The 15,187-nt window shown below is 46.8% G+C and overlaps 1 protein-coding gene across 1 annotated transcript; it reads right to left on the bottom strand.

Annotated features, from left to right (window-relative positions):
* Nucleotides 1-292: 292 nt before the first annotated feature.
* Nucleotides 293-5,161, bottom strand: LOC143350734 (uncharacterized). The gene is made up of 2 exons (XM_076782744.1): nt 3,382-5,161; nt 293-2,400 (listed from the first exon to the last, which is right to left on the bottom strand). The coding sequence occupies exons 1-2, from the start codon at nt 5,159-5,161 to the stop codon at nt 293-295; spliced, it is 3,888 nt and encodes a 1,295-aa protein (XP_076638859.1).
* Nucleotides 5,162-15,187: the final 10,026 nt, after the last annotated feature.

A 15,187-nucleotide genomic window follows, 5' to 3' on the forward strand; every position in this document is an offset into this window, starting at 1 on the left:
GTCTCTCGTCACGCTCGACAATTTCTACCCTATCCTTCGCGGCTTGCTCGTATTTATTTAGTTTTTCACATGCACACATACGTTCGCGGTTGCCGAACTTTTAGTCTTTCTCTTTTCCTCGTTATTGTTTTCTCGCTTTTCGGTTGTTCACCCATCAGCTAGTCGGCTGTTCGCTCGCCGCGTGTTGACGGTTTTTTGTTGCTCGTGCCGGACAACGAACGATTCGTTGTTCGGCTGAAATTTATACGCGTTTTTAATATTTAAATTTCGATAATTTTGCCGGCACTGTTCCCTACATTCGGCCATCCTGCACAGACGTTCGCCCTCGAACGTCTCCGGAGTCGTCGCTTTCGTTGTCAGATGCATCGCTCTCTTCCTCGGTCCACGGTTTCATGTAGTCGGCCGTTCTTGATGTCTGTAACGGCCCTTCATGTTCGCCAGTTCTTTCCACGAGGTACCTGTTGTTACGCATTACCTTGATTACGTTGTACGGTCCGAAATATTTATTAGCTAATTTTAAACCGGGCCCTTGTTGTACTCGTCTAATCGCCACTGTATCGCCAATGCGGTAAATTTTCGCATCCGTACGTTTCTTATTGTACGTTTTTCGATTTTCTTTTTGTATCTTAGCTATACTTTCTTTCACGTGGGCTCTCAGCTCTTCTCGGTTGTTTTCAAACATATCGGTCCACTCTTTTTCTAACATTTCTCTCATTTGGGGATCGTCTTTTAGTCGCGCTCGTTTGCCGAACAATAGTTGGAATGGCGAGGTGCCAATGCTTCGATGTATTGTAATATTTAAAAATTGCTGCGCCTTATCCAGATAGCGGTACCATTCGCCTTTTTCCGGATTAGACAGTTTCGTTAAAAGAGGTATCAATGTTCGGTTCACGCGCTCGACTTGCCCATTGGCTCTCGGTATGCCGGTCGTCACGAGGGAATGCGTTATGTTTTCTTCCATACAATAATTCGTGAATTCTTTGGATGTAAATGCAGTCCCTCGATCGGACACTATGCGTCGCGGGTTTCCGAAAATTGTAGCTTGCTTTCGAAGTCTTGTGATTACTTCCGCGCTACTCGTGCTTTTCGTTGCATATAGCCACACGAACTTTGAAAACGAATCGACGACTACAAATATGTGTTTGTAACTTTCCTTAGTGGAAGGGAGTGGCCCCAAGTGGTCTACGTAAAACGTGTCGAGTGGCACTTCTCCTTTTTCTATGGGATTTAAATATCCTTCCTGTCTACCGTGCTTCTTTTCAGCTAATATACATGCAATGCAGTTTCGGATAACTCTGTCTATTTTTTCTCTTGCATTGGGAATCCAATAATCTTTTTTCAAGAGTGCCTCAGTCTTATTTACGGAGAAGTGCCCTCTTTCATGCGCTTGCCGAATTATTTGTGTAAATATTTGTTTTGGGACTACTAGTTTGAAATCATCGTCGAGTTCATTGAATAATAATCCGCCTCGAACCTCGTAACCCGAAATTTTGTTCTGTTCCGCGAGATCAATGATTCTAATTAAATCGGTATCGCTGCGCTGCACTCGTTGCAGATTCATCGTTAACCCCCCTCTTTGACTTTCTACAATCATGCACGACGGCAGCGGGTGTCGACTTAACGCGTCCACGTGCATCATATTTTTTCCCGGCCGATGTTCGATGACGTAGTCGAACTCCTCTAAAAGGAGAGCCCATCTGGCTACTCGCACACACAGATCTTTTTTTTTCATGGTTAATGCAAAAGCCCGGCAATCAGTTACGATTTTGAATGGTAATCCTAGTAAGTATACTCTAAACTTTTTGAGGGCTTTTATAATCGCGAGGACCTCTAATTCGTAACTCGTGTGATTTCTTTCGGCCGACGTGGTTTTTCCGCTCGCATAGTAAATAGGATGAAACGCGTGATCTTTCTCATCTTTTTGCAACAGAATTGCCCCATAGCCATACATACATGCGTCTGTGTGTAGTTGTGTTTCCGCGCACGCTCTATACAAATTTAATACCGGTTTGCTGCTTAGGATTTCTTTCAGGTGGATGAAGGCATTTTTCTGTTCCTCGCCAAATGTGAATTTGGCATCTGCTTTCAACAAATCAGATAATGGTCTCGCTATCAGCGAGTAGTGGGAAATAAATTTCCGGAAATAGCCGGTTAGTCCAAGAAAGCTCTGTAATTGTCGCGTATTTGTTGGTTCCGGAAATCTCTTAACTGCCCCCGTTTTGTGTTCGGAAGGACGTATTTGTCCGTTTTTAATTATGTATCCTAAAAACTCGACCGTGTCTTGTAGCAAACTACATTTTCTCCAATTTATTCGTAAGCCTGCATCACTGGCGGTACTCAAAACAAGTCTGAGATTTTTTAAGCCGTCCTCAAACTCGAACGAAGGTATTATTAGGTCGTCTAAGTACGTCAAAACAACTTTTTTTCGAATCAACTCTTTAAAGACCGCATTTACGTATTTTTGAAAGACTGCCGGGGAATTGCAAAGACCGAAGGGAACTTTGAGAAATTCGTAGTGTCCATCAGGGACTATGAAAGCTGTGTACTTTCGACTATTCTGCTCTACGGGGACATGGAAAAATCCATTTTGCAAATCTAAAGTGCTGTAATATTTCGCGCCTTGTAACGAGTCTATTTGATCATCTATGAGAGGCAATGGATATCGGTCTTTAACAATTTTTTTATTTACGAGTCTGTAATTTACGCATAATCTAATGGAACCGTTCTTTTTCTTAACTAGGACTATCGGGCTTTTTTTTTTTTTTTTTTTGTCGTGGGGAAAATCTTCGAAAGACTCCCTCCCACCTCCTTGGGGAGAGGTGGGAGGGGTGTGTGGGATTCCCCGCGCCCGTACAACGACAGGCGCGGGACCTACCCACTAAAAACCCCACGGTGACCCTTCGGCACGCTTTGGGAGGATACCGGGAATCGCTCGAAGCATTCTTCCGGTATCCTCCCCGTGCCCGCGCTTTCGCGCCCATCCCCCGGGGGGACAATCGGTCCCCCCAGTAGACACACTGCCTCATAGCGGCGGGACGGGGCCACTCCATCCCGCCGCTATCCGTCCCGGGGCCGCGTTTAGTGGCGGCTGCGAGCCCCAACTCGCAACCGCCCGCGACCCCGTTTCCACCCCTCGGCGGCCGGGCGTTCATGGCCGCACCAGACCGCCGAGGGTGCCTCCCCTTGCGTCGGACCGGTAGGGGGAGGCACTTCTACCCCCAACCGGTCCGACCCGGCGCCGCCTGGCGGGAGGAGGGTCCCCTCAGGACCCCCCTCCCAGCCTAGGTCATCCGCCACGCCGAGGCGGCCGCCCGCGACGCCACGCGACCGGGCGAAGGACTATCGGGCTTGCGTATTCTGATAGTGAGGGTTGAACTATGCCTTCGTCCAACCATTCCTGTATCTGCTCATTAACAATGTCTCGCTCTGAAGGCGATAATCGCCTCGCTCTTTGATAAATAGGTTCATCATCCTTAAGCACGATTGACATTTGGACACCGATCTCTTTAGTTTTCGCGGGTTCGTAATTTTCGACCAAATTTTCTATTACCCGTTGATGTTCGGCGGGGATGTGCGAAACATCGGCTTTCTCTTTCGTCTCTTCTACTATATTTATTTGATATATCTCCGGTAAATCGTTAACGACTGTTTTATCGGAGGGACTGATGGAAATATTACCGTTCCTTAGGCGGAGCTCAACAGTTTCAAGAAAATCTGTTCCTATAATCAATTGATGACTCATTAGTGAATCTGAAACTACGCGTATGAGGACCGTATAGGAGTTGCCGTCGACGGTTAGTTTTCCGTAAAATTCGCCTAATGTCGTATTCGTAGAGCCTACTCCTGTGAACTTGACCTCTTTATGCTGTAATCGCGGAGCTCCTAACTGTATGTACTGATCAGCACGCATTAAACAAAAATCGCTCCCAGTGTCAATCAGTGCTTCGATATGATAACCGTTTATCTCAACATCTTTTATACATTTTTTTTGTGTTACCTGAGACGCTACATCGTTCACCGTTGCTGTGTCCCGCGCTTTGGGACATTGCACCGCGATATGTCCCCGTTCTTGGCACCTGAAGCACTTAGCGCCCTCGTTTTTCGTCGGACACTTATCACTCATGTGCTCTGGTGAACCGCAGTTGTAGCAGAAACGTCTCGTGCCTCGGAAATCCTGCCTCCTCTCGGTCCTCTCGGTCATCTCGTTCCTCGTGGTCGATGGTCGCTTGTATCCGCTGCTTCCGAATCTCGCCTTCTGAACCGTGTTGCTCTGGCTTCTATCTCGTAGACTTATCTGCTCAAATGCTTCGAGCAGATCGGTTTTTGTGCGGAATTTATGAATTCGTGCCTGATCCCTTAGATTTACATCAGGTATACCATCGATAAGGTAATCAACAAGCTCGTCTTCTGCTATCGGTACTTTATTTCCCATTATTACCTTTTCGTGGACATATTCATGAAAGGTTTCGTTCCGCCTCCATACTCGTTCTTCGAATGCCCTTCGGAGTGCTATTCGGTTCTGTCGATGATGATACATCCCTCTGAGCTCTATCAACAATTCTTCGACACTCATTTCGATGTGTTCGGGTCTCGAGTAGAACCATTCGAGAGCCTTCCCCTTGAGTTGCATACTGATTAACGTCTTCACTTGACGAGCATCCAGTTCATAGTTTCTGCATATCATATGCAGCTGTTTCTCCCAATTTTCATATTCACCCACTTCTCCTTTGTAGATGCTCAGCAAATCTGCCACCGTTGCAACGTTCACTCGCGGTCCGTTATCGATAAATACCGGTGTTCTCACTGCGCTCTCAAACTGTGGCCTTTCATTCGGAATGTTTGTACCGCGAAGGGATCTCAGCAATTCTAATTCTCGTCGAACCAATTCTAACTCTCGTTCGAGTGATTCTCTGCTTCGCTTACCATCGTCTTCTTTTAAATCATTCGGAACCACCGTTTCGATAGCACGTGCCTCCGCAGCACATGCGTTTTCAGTGTCGTCTATGGCACCGCGTGTCCTTGGAAGGTCTAGGGTAATTGATCCTGATAGATCTGCCTCCCGCAATCGTCGAACTAATTCTGTTTTAGTTCCTGAACTAGAATATCCCAGTTCCCTCGGTCTATCTTTTAGTTCGACCACAGTTAGATCGTTTGGATTCATTTTTTAAGATATATTTCCTCTCTTCAATTCTTAAACTGAAACTCACTAATCCCTAATAAACCGATTTTACTAACCTTTGGCCGCTATTGCTACTGTCAATCCCGGCTGAGCCCCCAATTTGTAGGATTTTTTTTTTGGGCAGCGGTGGTTTAGTTACAAAATTAATCGATTTATCAGATACTATATTCACACTCTTTTTATTCTTTGTCTCTCGACACGCTCAACAATTTCTACCCTATCCCTCGCGGCTTGCTCGTATTTATTTAGTTTAACACATGCACACATACGTTCGCGGTTGCCGAACTTTTAGTCTTTCTCTTTTCCTCGTTATTGTTTTCTCGCTTTTCGGTTGTTCACCCATCAGCTGGTCGGCCGTTCGCTCGCCGCGTGTTGACGGTTTTTTGTTGCTCGTGCCGGACAACGAACGATTCGTTGTTCGGCAGAAATTTATACGCGTTTTTAATATTTAAATTTGGATAATTTTGCCGGCACGGTTCCCTACATTATTTAATAGATAAATGCTTCCTTACTAGCCTGCTGCCTACTTTCTAGCTTACTTCTTGCTTACTAACTTGCTGCTTGCTTCCTAGCTTACTGTTTGCCTTCTAGCATACTGCTACCTTACCATCTTACTCCTCGCTTATTAGCTCACACCTTGCTTACTAGCTTACTACTTGCTTAGTAGCATACTGCTTCCTTACTAGCCAGCTGCTTGCCTACTAGCTTCCTCCTCACTCACTGTCTCGCTGCTTTCTTACAAGCTGACTGCTTGCTTGCAATCTTACTACCTCCTTACTAGCTATTAGCTTTCTTACAAGCTTCCTGCTTGCCTACTAGCTTACTGCTCGCTTACTAGCTCACTGCTTGCATACTAGCTTACTGCTTGCTTACAAGCTAATTGGCTGCTTACTAGCCTGTTGCATGCTTACATGCTTACATGTTTCTAACTAGCTTACTGCATGCTAACTAGCATACTGCTTCCTCCTCGCTCACTAGCTCACTGCTTGCTTACCAGCTGACTGCGTGCTTTCTAGCAATACTGCTTGCCTACTTGCATACAGCATTCCTACTAGTTACCAGCTTGCTTACTAGCATGCTGCTTACTTACTAGCTTCCTGCTAGCTTAATAGATCACAGATTGCATACGTGCTGACTGCTTGGTATCTAGCTTACTGCATGCTTACTAGCTAACAGCTTGCTTACTAGCTAACTGCTTTCTTACTAGCCTCCCGCTTGCTTACTAGCTTACTGCTTGCTTATTAGCTTACAACTTGCCTACACGCTTACTGCTTGCTTACTAGCCCGCTGCTTGCTTACTATCTTACTGCTTGCTTACTAGCTTACTACTTCCTTCCTAGCATGCTGCTTTCTTACTAGCTAGCAGCTTTCTGATTAGCTTACTGCTTGCTTTCTAGCTCGCTGCTGGCTGACTAGCTCACTGCTTGCTTACTCGCTTGCTGCTTGCTTTCGGGCATACTGCTTGATTACTAGCCTGCAGCATGCTTTCTGGCTTACTGCTGGCTTATTAGCATACTGATTTCTTACTAACTTACTGCTTTCTTACAAGCTAACTGCTTGCTTACTAGAATACAGCTTCCTCACTAGCTTCCTGCTCGCTTACTAGCTCACTCCTTGCTTACTAACTTACTGCTTGTTACTAGCATGCACAATACTTCCTTACTGGCTCTCTCCTCGCTTAGTGGCTCACTGCTTGCTTACTAGCTTACTGCTTGCGTACTAGCACACTGCTTTCTTACTAGCTCACTGCTTGCATTCTAGCTTACTGCTCGCTTACTAGCTCAATTCTTCCTTACTGACTTAGTGCTTTCTTACTAGCTTACTAGTTCCTTCCTAGCATGATGCTTTCTTACTAGCTAGCAGCATTCTGACTAGCCTGCTGCATGCTAACTTACTTACTGCTTGTGTACTTGCTTACTACTTGCCTACTAGCTTACTGCTTGCTTACTAACTTACTGCTTGCTTCCTAGCTAACTGCCATCTTGCTAGCTAATTGCATCCTTACTAGCATGCCGCTTTCATTCTAGCTTCTTCCACGCATATCAGCTCACTGCAACCGTACTAGCTTACTGCTAGCTTACTCGCTTACTGGCCCACTGCTTGCTTACTAGCATACTGCTTCCTTACTAGCTCACCGATTGCTTACAAACTTACTCCTTGTTTACTAGCTTACTTGTTGCTTACTAGGTTACTGCATGCCTACCGGCTTACTGCTTGCTTACTAGCATACTGCTTCCTTACTAGCTAACTGCTTTCTTACTAGCCTGCTGCATGCTTACTAGCTTACTTGTTTCCTACTAGCATACTGTATGCTTACTAGCATAATGCATCCTCATTAGCGTCCTTCTCGCTTCCTAGCTCACTGCTTGCTTTCTAGCTCACTAATTGCCTACTAGCTAACTGCTTCCTTACCAGCTTACTGCTTGCATACAAGTTTTCTGGTTGCTTACTAGCTTACGACTTGCTTACTAGTTTACTGCCTGTTCAATGCCTAACTGCTTTCTTACTAGACTGCTGCTTGCTTACTAGCTTACTTGTTGCTTACTAGCTTGCTGCTTGCTTACTATCATACTGCTCCCTTACTGGCTTCCACCTCGCTTTCTAGCTCACTGCTTACTTACGAGATTACTGCTAGCTTACTATCTTGCTGCTTGCTTCCCAGCTTACAGCTTGCTTACTATCATACTGCTTTCATACCAGATAACTGCTTTCTGACTAACCTGCTGCTTGCTTACAAGCTTACTGCTTGCATACTGGCTTACTGCTTGCTGCCTAGCTTACTGCTTGTTTACTACCTAACCACTTTCTTACTACATTCCTGCTATCCTCGTAACTTACCGCTTCCTTACTAACATACTGCTCTCTTACTAGCCGAATGCTTCCTTACTAGCTTCCTGCTTACTTACTAGCTTACTGCTTTGTTGGTAACTTACTGCTTTGTTACTAGCTTACTGCTTACTTAATAGATAAATGCTTCCTTGCTAGCCTGCTGCTTGCTCTCTAGCTTGCTGCTTGCTTACTAGCTTGCTGCTTGCTTCCAACCTTACTGCTTGCCTGCTAGCATACTGCTTCTGTTTAGAATAGGGTATAAGAATTTGTATAAGATGTAGAAATACGTTTATTGTACCTTCTTCGTGTTTAGATTAAGGTGCGAGTTGTGTGGAATGCGTGAGAGAGAGTGAATGAGTGTTGTGGGAGCGTGTCATGTGTGCTGGCGGTTGGCGCGACCGTCACCGATCTATGGACGAGATTTGAATGATCAACGGTTTGTCGTGCGCGATCCTGTAACGGCAGAACTATCCAAGCTGTCGATCCGATTGAACGTGATATCGAGGACGGACCTTCGTCGCCCTTGCGCATTCTCCTAGGGAGTTGCCCTTGCAACTGTTATCGGACACGTGCCCACCGCGTTCCAATTGCGCTTGCCGCTGTGTGAACGTTGTGCAATCTTACAATAAATTTGTGACTGTGTGAATTGCTCCGCCATTCTTCGCGTCCCTGTTCCTCGTTCGCGCCTCTTTTCGTCTGCGCATTAACAAAGTGGTCCTTCGAGCCGGATTTGAGGGCGACGCAGAATGGAGACCGCACGAGTTGCAACAACATCAGCGCCGCTGACCAATCAGACCGTGAAAGACCATATACACCAGCTGCGGGTCATCGCCCACACCATCACCCGGATGGAGGTTAACTACCGGAAGGAAGGGCGGGCCAAGTTCTCCGCAGCTTCCGCCGAGGGACGGCACAAGAGACTGGACGGCGAGTGGTTGCGCTTCGGGAAGCTGCACCTGGAGTTTCTGCAGTTAGTCCCCACTCAAGCTTAGTCTATCATGCCGTACTTTACCGAGGAAACCTTCGAAAAGGTGCAGGAGAACTATTGGGCATCGTGCGACTTTTTCGCCGACGTTGCAGCGAAATGCACTGCGGCCAAGCGCCGCGCAACCGAGTCCCTCTCCCGCGCCCACAGGCGACTCCATCTCCGGCGCGAAACTCGCGCGAATCCCGCTGCCCGAATTCGCTGGGTCGTACGCCGAATGTCACAGTTTCCGCGATCTGTTCAAATCGCTCGTGTTAGACAATAAGTCCCTAACGAACGTGCAACGGTTACACTGTTTAAAATCGTCCGCCGATGGTCACGCCGCGAACCTGCTCGCGCATTTCTCGATAACCGACGCGAATTTTGAACCGGCCTGGAAGACGCTAGCCGACCGGTACAATAACAAGCGCGTGATAGTAGCACCATTATTAAGCAATTTCGGACGAATTATCTTGTCTTCGCGACACGACGAAGGAGTCGATCGCTATGTTGCACAGTATCGGTCGCCCGGTGGATACATGGGATGACGTCACCGTCTTCCTGCTTACCGCCAAGCTAGACTGCCGTGACGCTACGAGAGTGGGAGATATCCCGCTGAGCAACCACCGAGCCCCCCACCTTCGACGAGCTCGACCAATTCCTCGTTGCGCGGATCCGCGCTCTCGAAGCGCTTCACGACAAGCCTGAAATTTCGGCCGCGCGCCTCATCGCGCCGCGATCAGCGCCCACGGCGGGAGTTCGCACGCACGCAGCGAATACAGCTGTGAACAGGTGCCCGATGTGCCGATCGAAGCATCCATTATATCGATGTCCGGCGTTCCATAGCCTACAACTTACGCAACGGCGAGACCTAGTGACTCGGACCAACGCCTGTTTTAACTGCCTTCGCGATGGACACATGGTTTCGACGTGTCCGGTTCGCACCACGTGCTCGCGATGTAACCGCAATCACCACAGTCTGTTACACGTTCCCGCGACGAGTGTCGACGCACCGACGGGCGGCGATCGTGCAGCGTCGTCTTCGAAACCCACTGGCATTCCTTCGGCCTCTAACGGCACGCGGTCCTTCTATACGTGCGCCGCGTACTTACTAGCTAACTGCTTCCTTACTGGCTTGCGGCTTGCTTACTAGCTTGCGGCTTGCTTACTAGCTTACTTATTGCTTATCAGCTTACTGCTTGCTTACTAGCAGATTACTAACCACCTAGCTTTCTGCTCGCTTAACAGCTCACTGGTTGCCTAGTAACTTACTGCTACCTTACTGGCTTATAGCTTGCTTAATAGCCTGGTGCTTGCTTTCTAGCTTACAGCACGCTTACTAACTTGCTGCATGTCTTCAAGCTTACTGCTCGCGTACTAGCATACTGCTTCCTTGCTAGCTACCACCAAGCTATCTAGCTCACTGCTTGCTTACGAGATTACTGCTAGCTTACTCGTCTACTGCATGCTTACGAGCCAGCTGCTTGCTTCCTAGCTTACAGCTTGCTTACTACCTTGCTGCTTGCTTAATAGGTAACTGCATTCGTACTAGCCTGCTGCTTGCTTTCTAGAACACTGCTTCCTTACTATCTTGTTGCTTGCTTCCCAGCTTACAGCTTGCTTACTACCATCCTGCTTTCCGACAGGATAGCTGCTTTCTGACTACTCTGCTGCTTGCTTACAAGCTTACTGCTTGATTACTAGCCTGCTGCTTGCTTACCAGATTCCTGACTGCATATTGGCTTACTGCTTGCTTACTGGCATACCGCATCCTTACTAGCTTCCCTCTTGCTTACAAGCTCACTGCATGCTTACTAGATACAGCTTGCTTACTACCATACTGCTAGCTTACTCGCTTACTGCTAGATGACTAGCTTGCTGCTTGCGTTCTAGCTTACTGCTTGCTTACTAGCATACTGCTTCCTTACTAGCTCCCTCCTCGGTTACTAGCTCACTGCTTGCATACTAGATCACTGCTTGCTTATCAACTCACTGCTTGCTTACAAGATTGTTGCTTGCATACTAGCTCATTGCTTGCTTACACGCATACTGCTTTCTTACTAGCTTCCTTCTCGCTTACTAGCTCACTGCTTGCTTCCTAGCTTACTGCTTCTTTACTAGCATCCTGCTTGTTTACGAGCTCACTGCTTCCCCACTAGCATACTGCTTGCTTAATACCATACTAGCTAACACCTTCCTTACCAGGTAACTACTTGCTTACTAGCTTACAGGTTACTTACTAGCTTACTGCATGTTTGGTAGCATACTGCTTCCTTACTAGCTTCCTCCTCGCTTATTAGATCAATGCTAGCTTAGTAGCTTACTGGTTGCTTACTAGCTTACTGTTTGCTTACTAGCACACTGCATTCTTACTAGCTTTCTCCTCGCTTACTAGCTCAATGCTTGCCTACTAGCTCACTGCTTGCATACTAGCTTACTGCTTGCTTAGTAGCTTACTGCTTGCTTACTAGCTCACTGTTTGCATACAAATTTGCTGCTTGCTTAGTAGCTTACTGCTTGCTTAGTAGCTTCCTGCTTGCTTACTAGCTCACTGCTTGCATACTAATTTGCTGCTTGCTTTCTAGCTTACAACTTGCTTACTAGCATACTGCTTTCTTACTAGCTACCAGCTTTCTGAATAGCCTGCAGCTTGCTCACAAGCTTACTGCTTGCTTACTAGCGTACGGCTTGCTTACTAGCGTACGGCTTGCTTACTAGCTTACTGCTTCCTCACTAGCTTTCTCCTCGCTTACTAGCTCACTGCTTAGCTACTAGCTTAATGGCTGCTTAATAGCTCAGTGCTAGCTTAATCGCTTATTGCTCACTTACTACCTTGCTGCTTGCTTTCAAGCTTGCTGCTTGCTTACTAGCCTACTGCTACCTTTACTAGCTTCTTGCTTGCTTACTAGCTTCTTGCTTGCTTACAAGCTTACTGCTTCGCTACAAATTTACAGCTTCCCAACTAACTAACTGCATACTTACTAGCCTGTTGCTTGCTTCCAATCTTACAGTTTGCATAGTAGCTTACTGCTAGCAGATTTGCTTACTGCATGCTTGCAAGCCTGCTGCTTGCATAGTAGCTTGCTGCGTGCATTCTAGCTTCAAGCCTGGTTACTAGTATACTGCCTTCAGCTAGCTTCCTGCTTTTTTTCTAGCTTGCTGCTTGCTTTCGAGCTTACTGCACACTTGTTTTCTTGCTGCTTGGTTTCAAGCTTACTGTTTGCATAGCAGCTTGCTGCTTGCTTTCTAGCTCACTGCTTGCTTGCTAGCATACTGCTTTTTTACTCTCTAGCAGCTTTCGGACTAGCCTGCAGCTTGCGTGCAAGACTACTGCTTGCATACTACTTAACAGCTTCCTTACTACAATCCTGCTTTCTTCCTAACTTACTACTCTCTTACTAGCCAGCTGCCTGCTTACTAGTTCTCTGCTAGCTTACTCGCACACTGCTTGTTTACCAACCCGCAGCTTGCTTTCCAGGTTAGTGCTACCTTACTAGCCAGCTGCATGCTTACTAGCTTACTTGTTGCTTACTAGCTTGCTGCTTGCTTAGTAGCTTACTGGTAACTTACTGGCATACAGCTTCCTTACTAGCTAACTGCTTTCTTACTAACTTGCGGCTTGCCTGGTAGCAATCTTATTGCTTACCATCTTACCGTATGCTTACTTGCACACTGCTAACCACTTAGCTTTCTGCTCGCTTACCAGCTCACTTGTTGCTTTGTAGCTCACTCCATCCTTACTAGCTTACTGTTTGCTTACTAGCTCACTGCTTGCTTGCTAGCATACTGCTTTTTTACTCGCTACGTGCTTTCTTACTAGCCAGCTGCTTCCTTACTAGCTTACTGCTTGCTTACTATCATACTGCTTCGTTACTAGCTTCCACCTCGCATTCTAGATCACTGCTTGCTTACGAGATTACTGCTAGCTTACTCGCTTAGGGATTGCTTACTAGCTTAATGCTTGCTTACTAGCTTACTACAAGCTTACTAGCTACCTGCTTTCATACTAGATTACTGCTTGCTTACTAGCTTACAGGTTGCTAACTAGCTTACTGCGTACCTTGTAGCGAACGGCTTGCATACTAGCATACTGCTTGCTTACTAGCTTACTGGTTGCTTACGAGCATACTGCTTTCTTACTAGCTAATTGCTTCCTTTCTTTCCTCCTGCTTTCTTACTAGCTTACTTGTTTCCTACTAGCAAACTGCTTGCTCACTAGTATACAGCTTCCTTACTATCTTCCTCCTCGCTTATTAGCTCACTGCTTGCTTAGTAGCTTACTGGTTGCTCACTAGCTTACTGCTTGCTTACTAGGACACTGCTAACCACCTAGCTTTCTGCTCGCTTACCAGTACACTGGTTGCTTACTAGCATACTGCATTCTTACTAGCTTATTGCTACCTTTCTTGCCTCCTGCTTGCATACTAGCTTACTTGTTTCCTACTAGCATACTGCTTGCATACTAGCATACTGCTCCCTTGCTAGCTTCCCCCTCGCTTACTAGCTTCCTGCGTGCTTTCTAGTTTACTGGTTGCTTACTAGCATACTGCAGCCTTACTAGCTCCCTGCCCGCTTACTAGATTACCGCTTGCTTACTAGCTTGCTGCTTGCTTACTAGCATACTGCTTTCTTGCTAGCTTACTGCTTGCATTCTAGCTTACTGCATGCCTATCAGCTTACTGCTAGCTAACTAGCTAACTGGTATCTTACTAGCTTACTGCTTGCTTACTAGAGTACTGCTTCCTTACTAGCTTACTGGTTGCTTACATGCATGCTGCTTGCTCACTAGCTTACTGCTTGCTCACTAGCCCCTGCTTTCTTTCTAGCTTACTTCTTCGTTACTAGCTTCCTGCTTGCGTACTAGCTTACTGCTGGCTTACAGGCTCACTACTGGCTTACTAGCTAACCGCCTTCTTATCAGCATACTACTTGCTTACTAGTTTACTGCAGTGTTACCAGCTCCCTGCTCGCTTACTAGCTCGCTGATTGCTTATAAGCTTACTGCTTGCTTACAACATTACTGCTTGCTTACTAGCTTACTGCTTGCATACTAGCTTACTGCTTGTTTTCTAGCATACCGCTTCCTGTCGAGCTTCCTGCTCGCTTACTTGTTCACTGCTTGCTTACTAGCTTACTGCTTGCGTACTAGCTTACTGCTTGCCTATTAGCATACTGCTTTCCTATTAGCTGACCGCTTGCTTACTATATTACTTCTTGCTTACTAGCATACTGCTTCCTTACCAGCTACCTGCTCTGTTACCAGCTCACTGCTTGCTTACTTGCTTACTTCTTGCATACTAGCTTACTGCTTGCTTTCTGGCTTTCTGCTTTCTTACTAGCTGCTGCTTCTTTACTAGGTTCCTGCTCGCTTACTAGCTCACTGCTTGCGTACTAGCTTATTGCTAGCTTACACGCTTACTGCTTGCTTACTAGCCCGCTGCGTGCTTCCTAGCTTACTGCTTCCTTACTAGCTTCCTGCTTGCTTACTAGCTTACTGCTAGCTTACTCGTTTAGTGCTTGCCTGCAAGCTTGCTGCTTGCTTTCTAGCTTACTGCTTGCCTACTAGCATACTGTTCCCTTACTAGCTTCCTCCTCGCTTACGAGCTCACTGCTTGCTTACCAGCATACTGCTTTGTTACTAGGTTACCGCTTGCTTACTAGCATGCTTCATTCTTACTAACATAGTGCTTGCATACAACGTAACTGCTTTCTTACTACAATCCTGCTTTCCTCCTAACTTACTCCTTCCTTACTAGCTTCCTGCTTCCTTACTAGCTAACTGCTAGCTGACTAGCTTACTGGTTGCTTACTAGCATACTGCTTCCTTACTTGCTTCCTCCACGCTTACAAGCTTACTGCTTGCATGCCAGCTTTTCTTTTTTTTTTTTTCGTGGGGAAAATCTTCGTAAGACTCCCTTCCACCTCTTTATGGGGAGGCGGAAGGGGTGTTTGGGATGACCGTTCTGCACGTTTTGGGAGGATACCGGGAATCGCTCGAAGCATACTTCAGGTATCCTCCACGTGCCTGCGCTGTGCACCCATCCACGGGAGGACAAAAGGGTCCCCCGGGCTGTCACGCTATTTCATGGCGGCTGGACGAGGTCTCTCCGTCCTACTGCCATCCGTCTCGGAGCCGCGTTCAGTAGCGGTTGCGAGCCCTGACTCGCCGCTCCATGCCACCGACGGTGCCTTCCGATGCGCCGGACTGGAATTAG

The sequence above is a fragment of the Colletes latitarsis genome, unplaced genomic scaffold, assembly GCF_051014445.1.
Source record: "Colletes latitarsis isolate SP2378_abdomen unplaced genomic scaffold, iyColLati1 scaffold0027, whole genome shotgun sequence".
Taxonomy (NCBI): Eukaryota; Metazoa; Arthropoda; class Insecta; order Hymenoptera; family Colletidae; genus Colletes; species Colletes latitarsis.

Excerpts from the sequence above, each read along its gene's own strand:
- LOC143350734 (XM_076782744.1), bottom strand. The coding sequence starts at position 5,161 with ATGAATCCAAACGATCTAACTGTGGTCGAACTAAAAGATAGACCGAGG. Across the intron at positions 2,401-3,381 it reads ACAGGAATGGTTGGACGAAG|ACGACCTAATAATACCTTCG; the intron begins GCATAGTTCAAC and ends TGACGTACTTAG.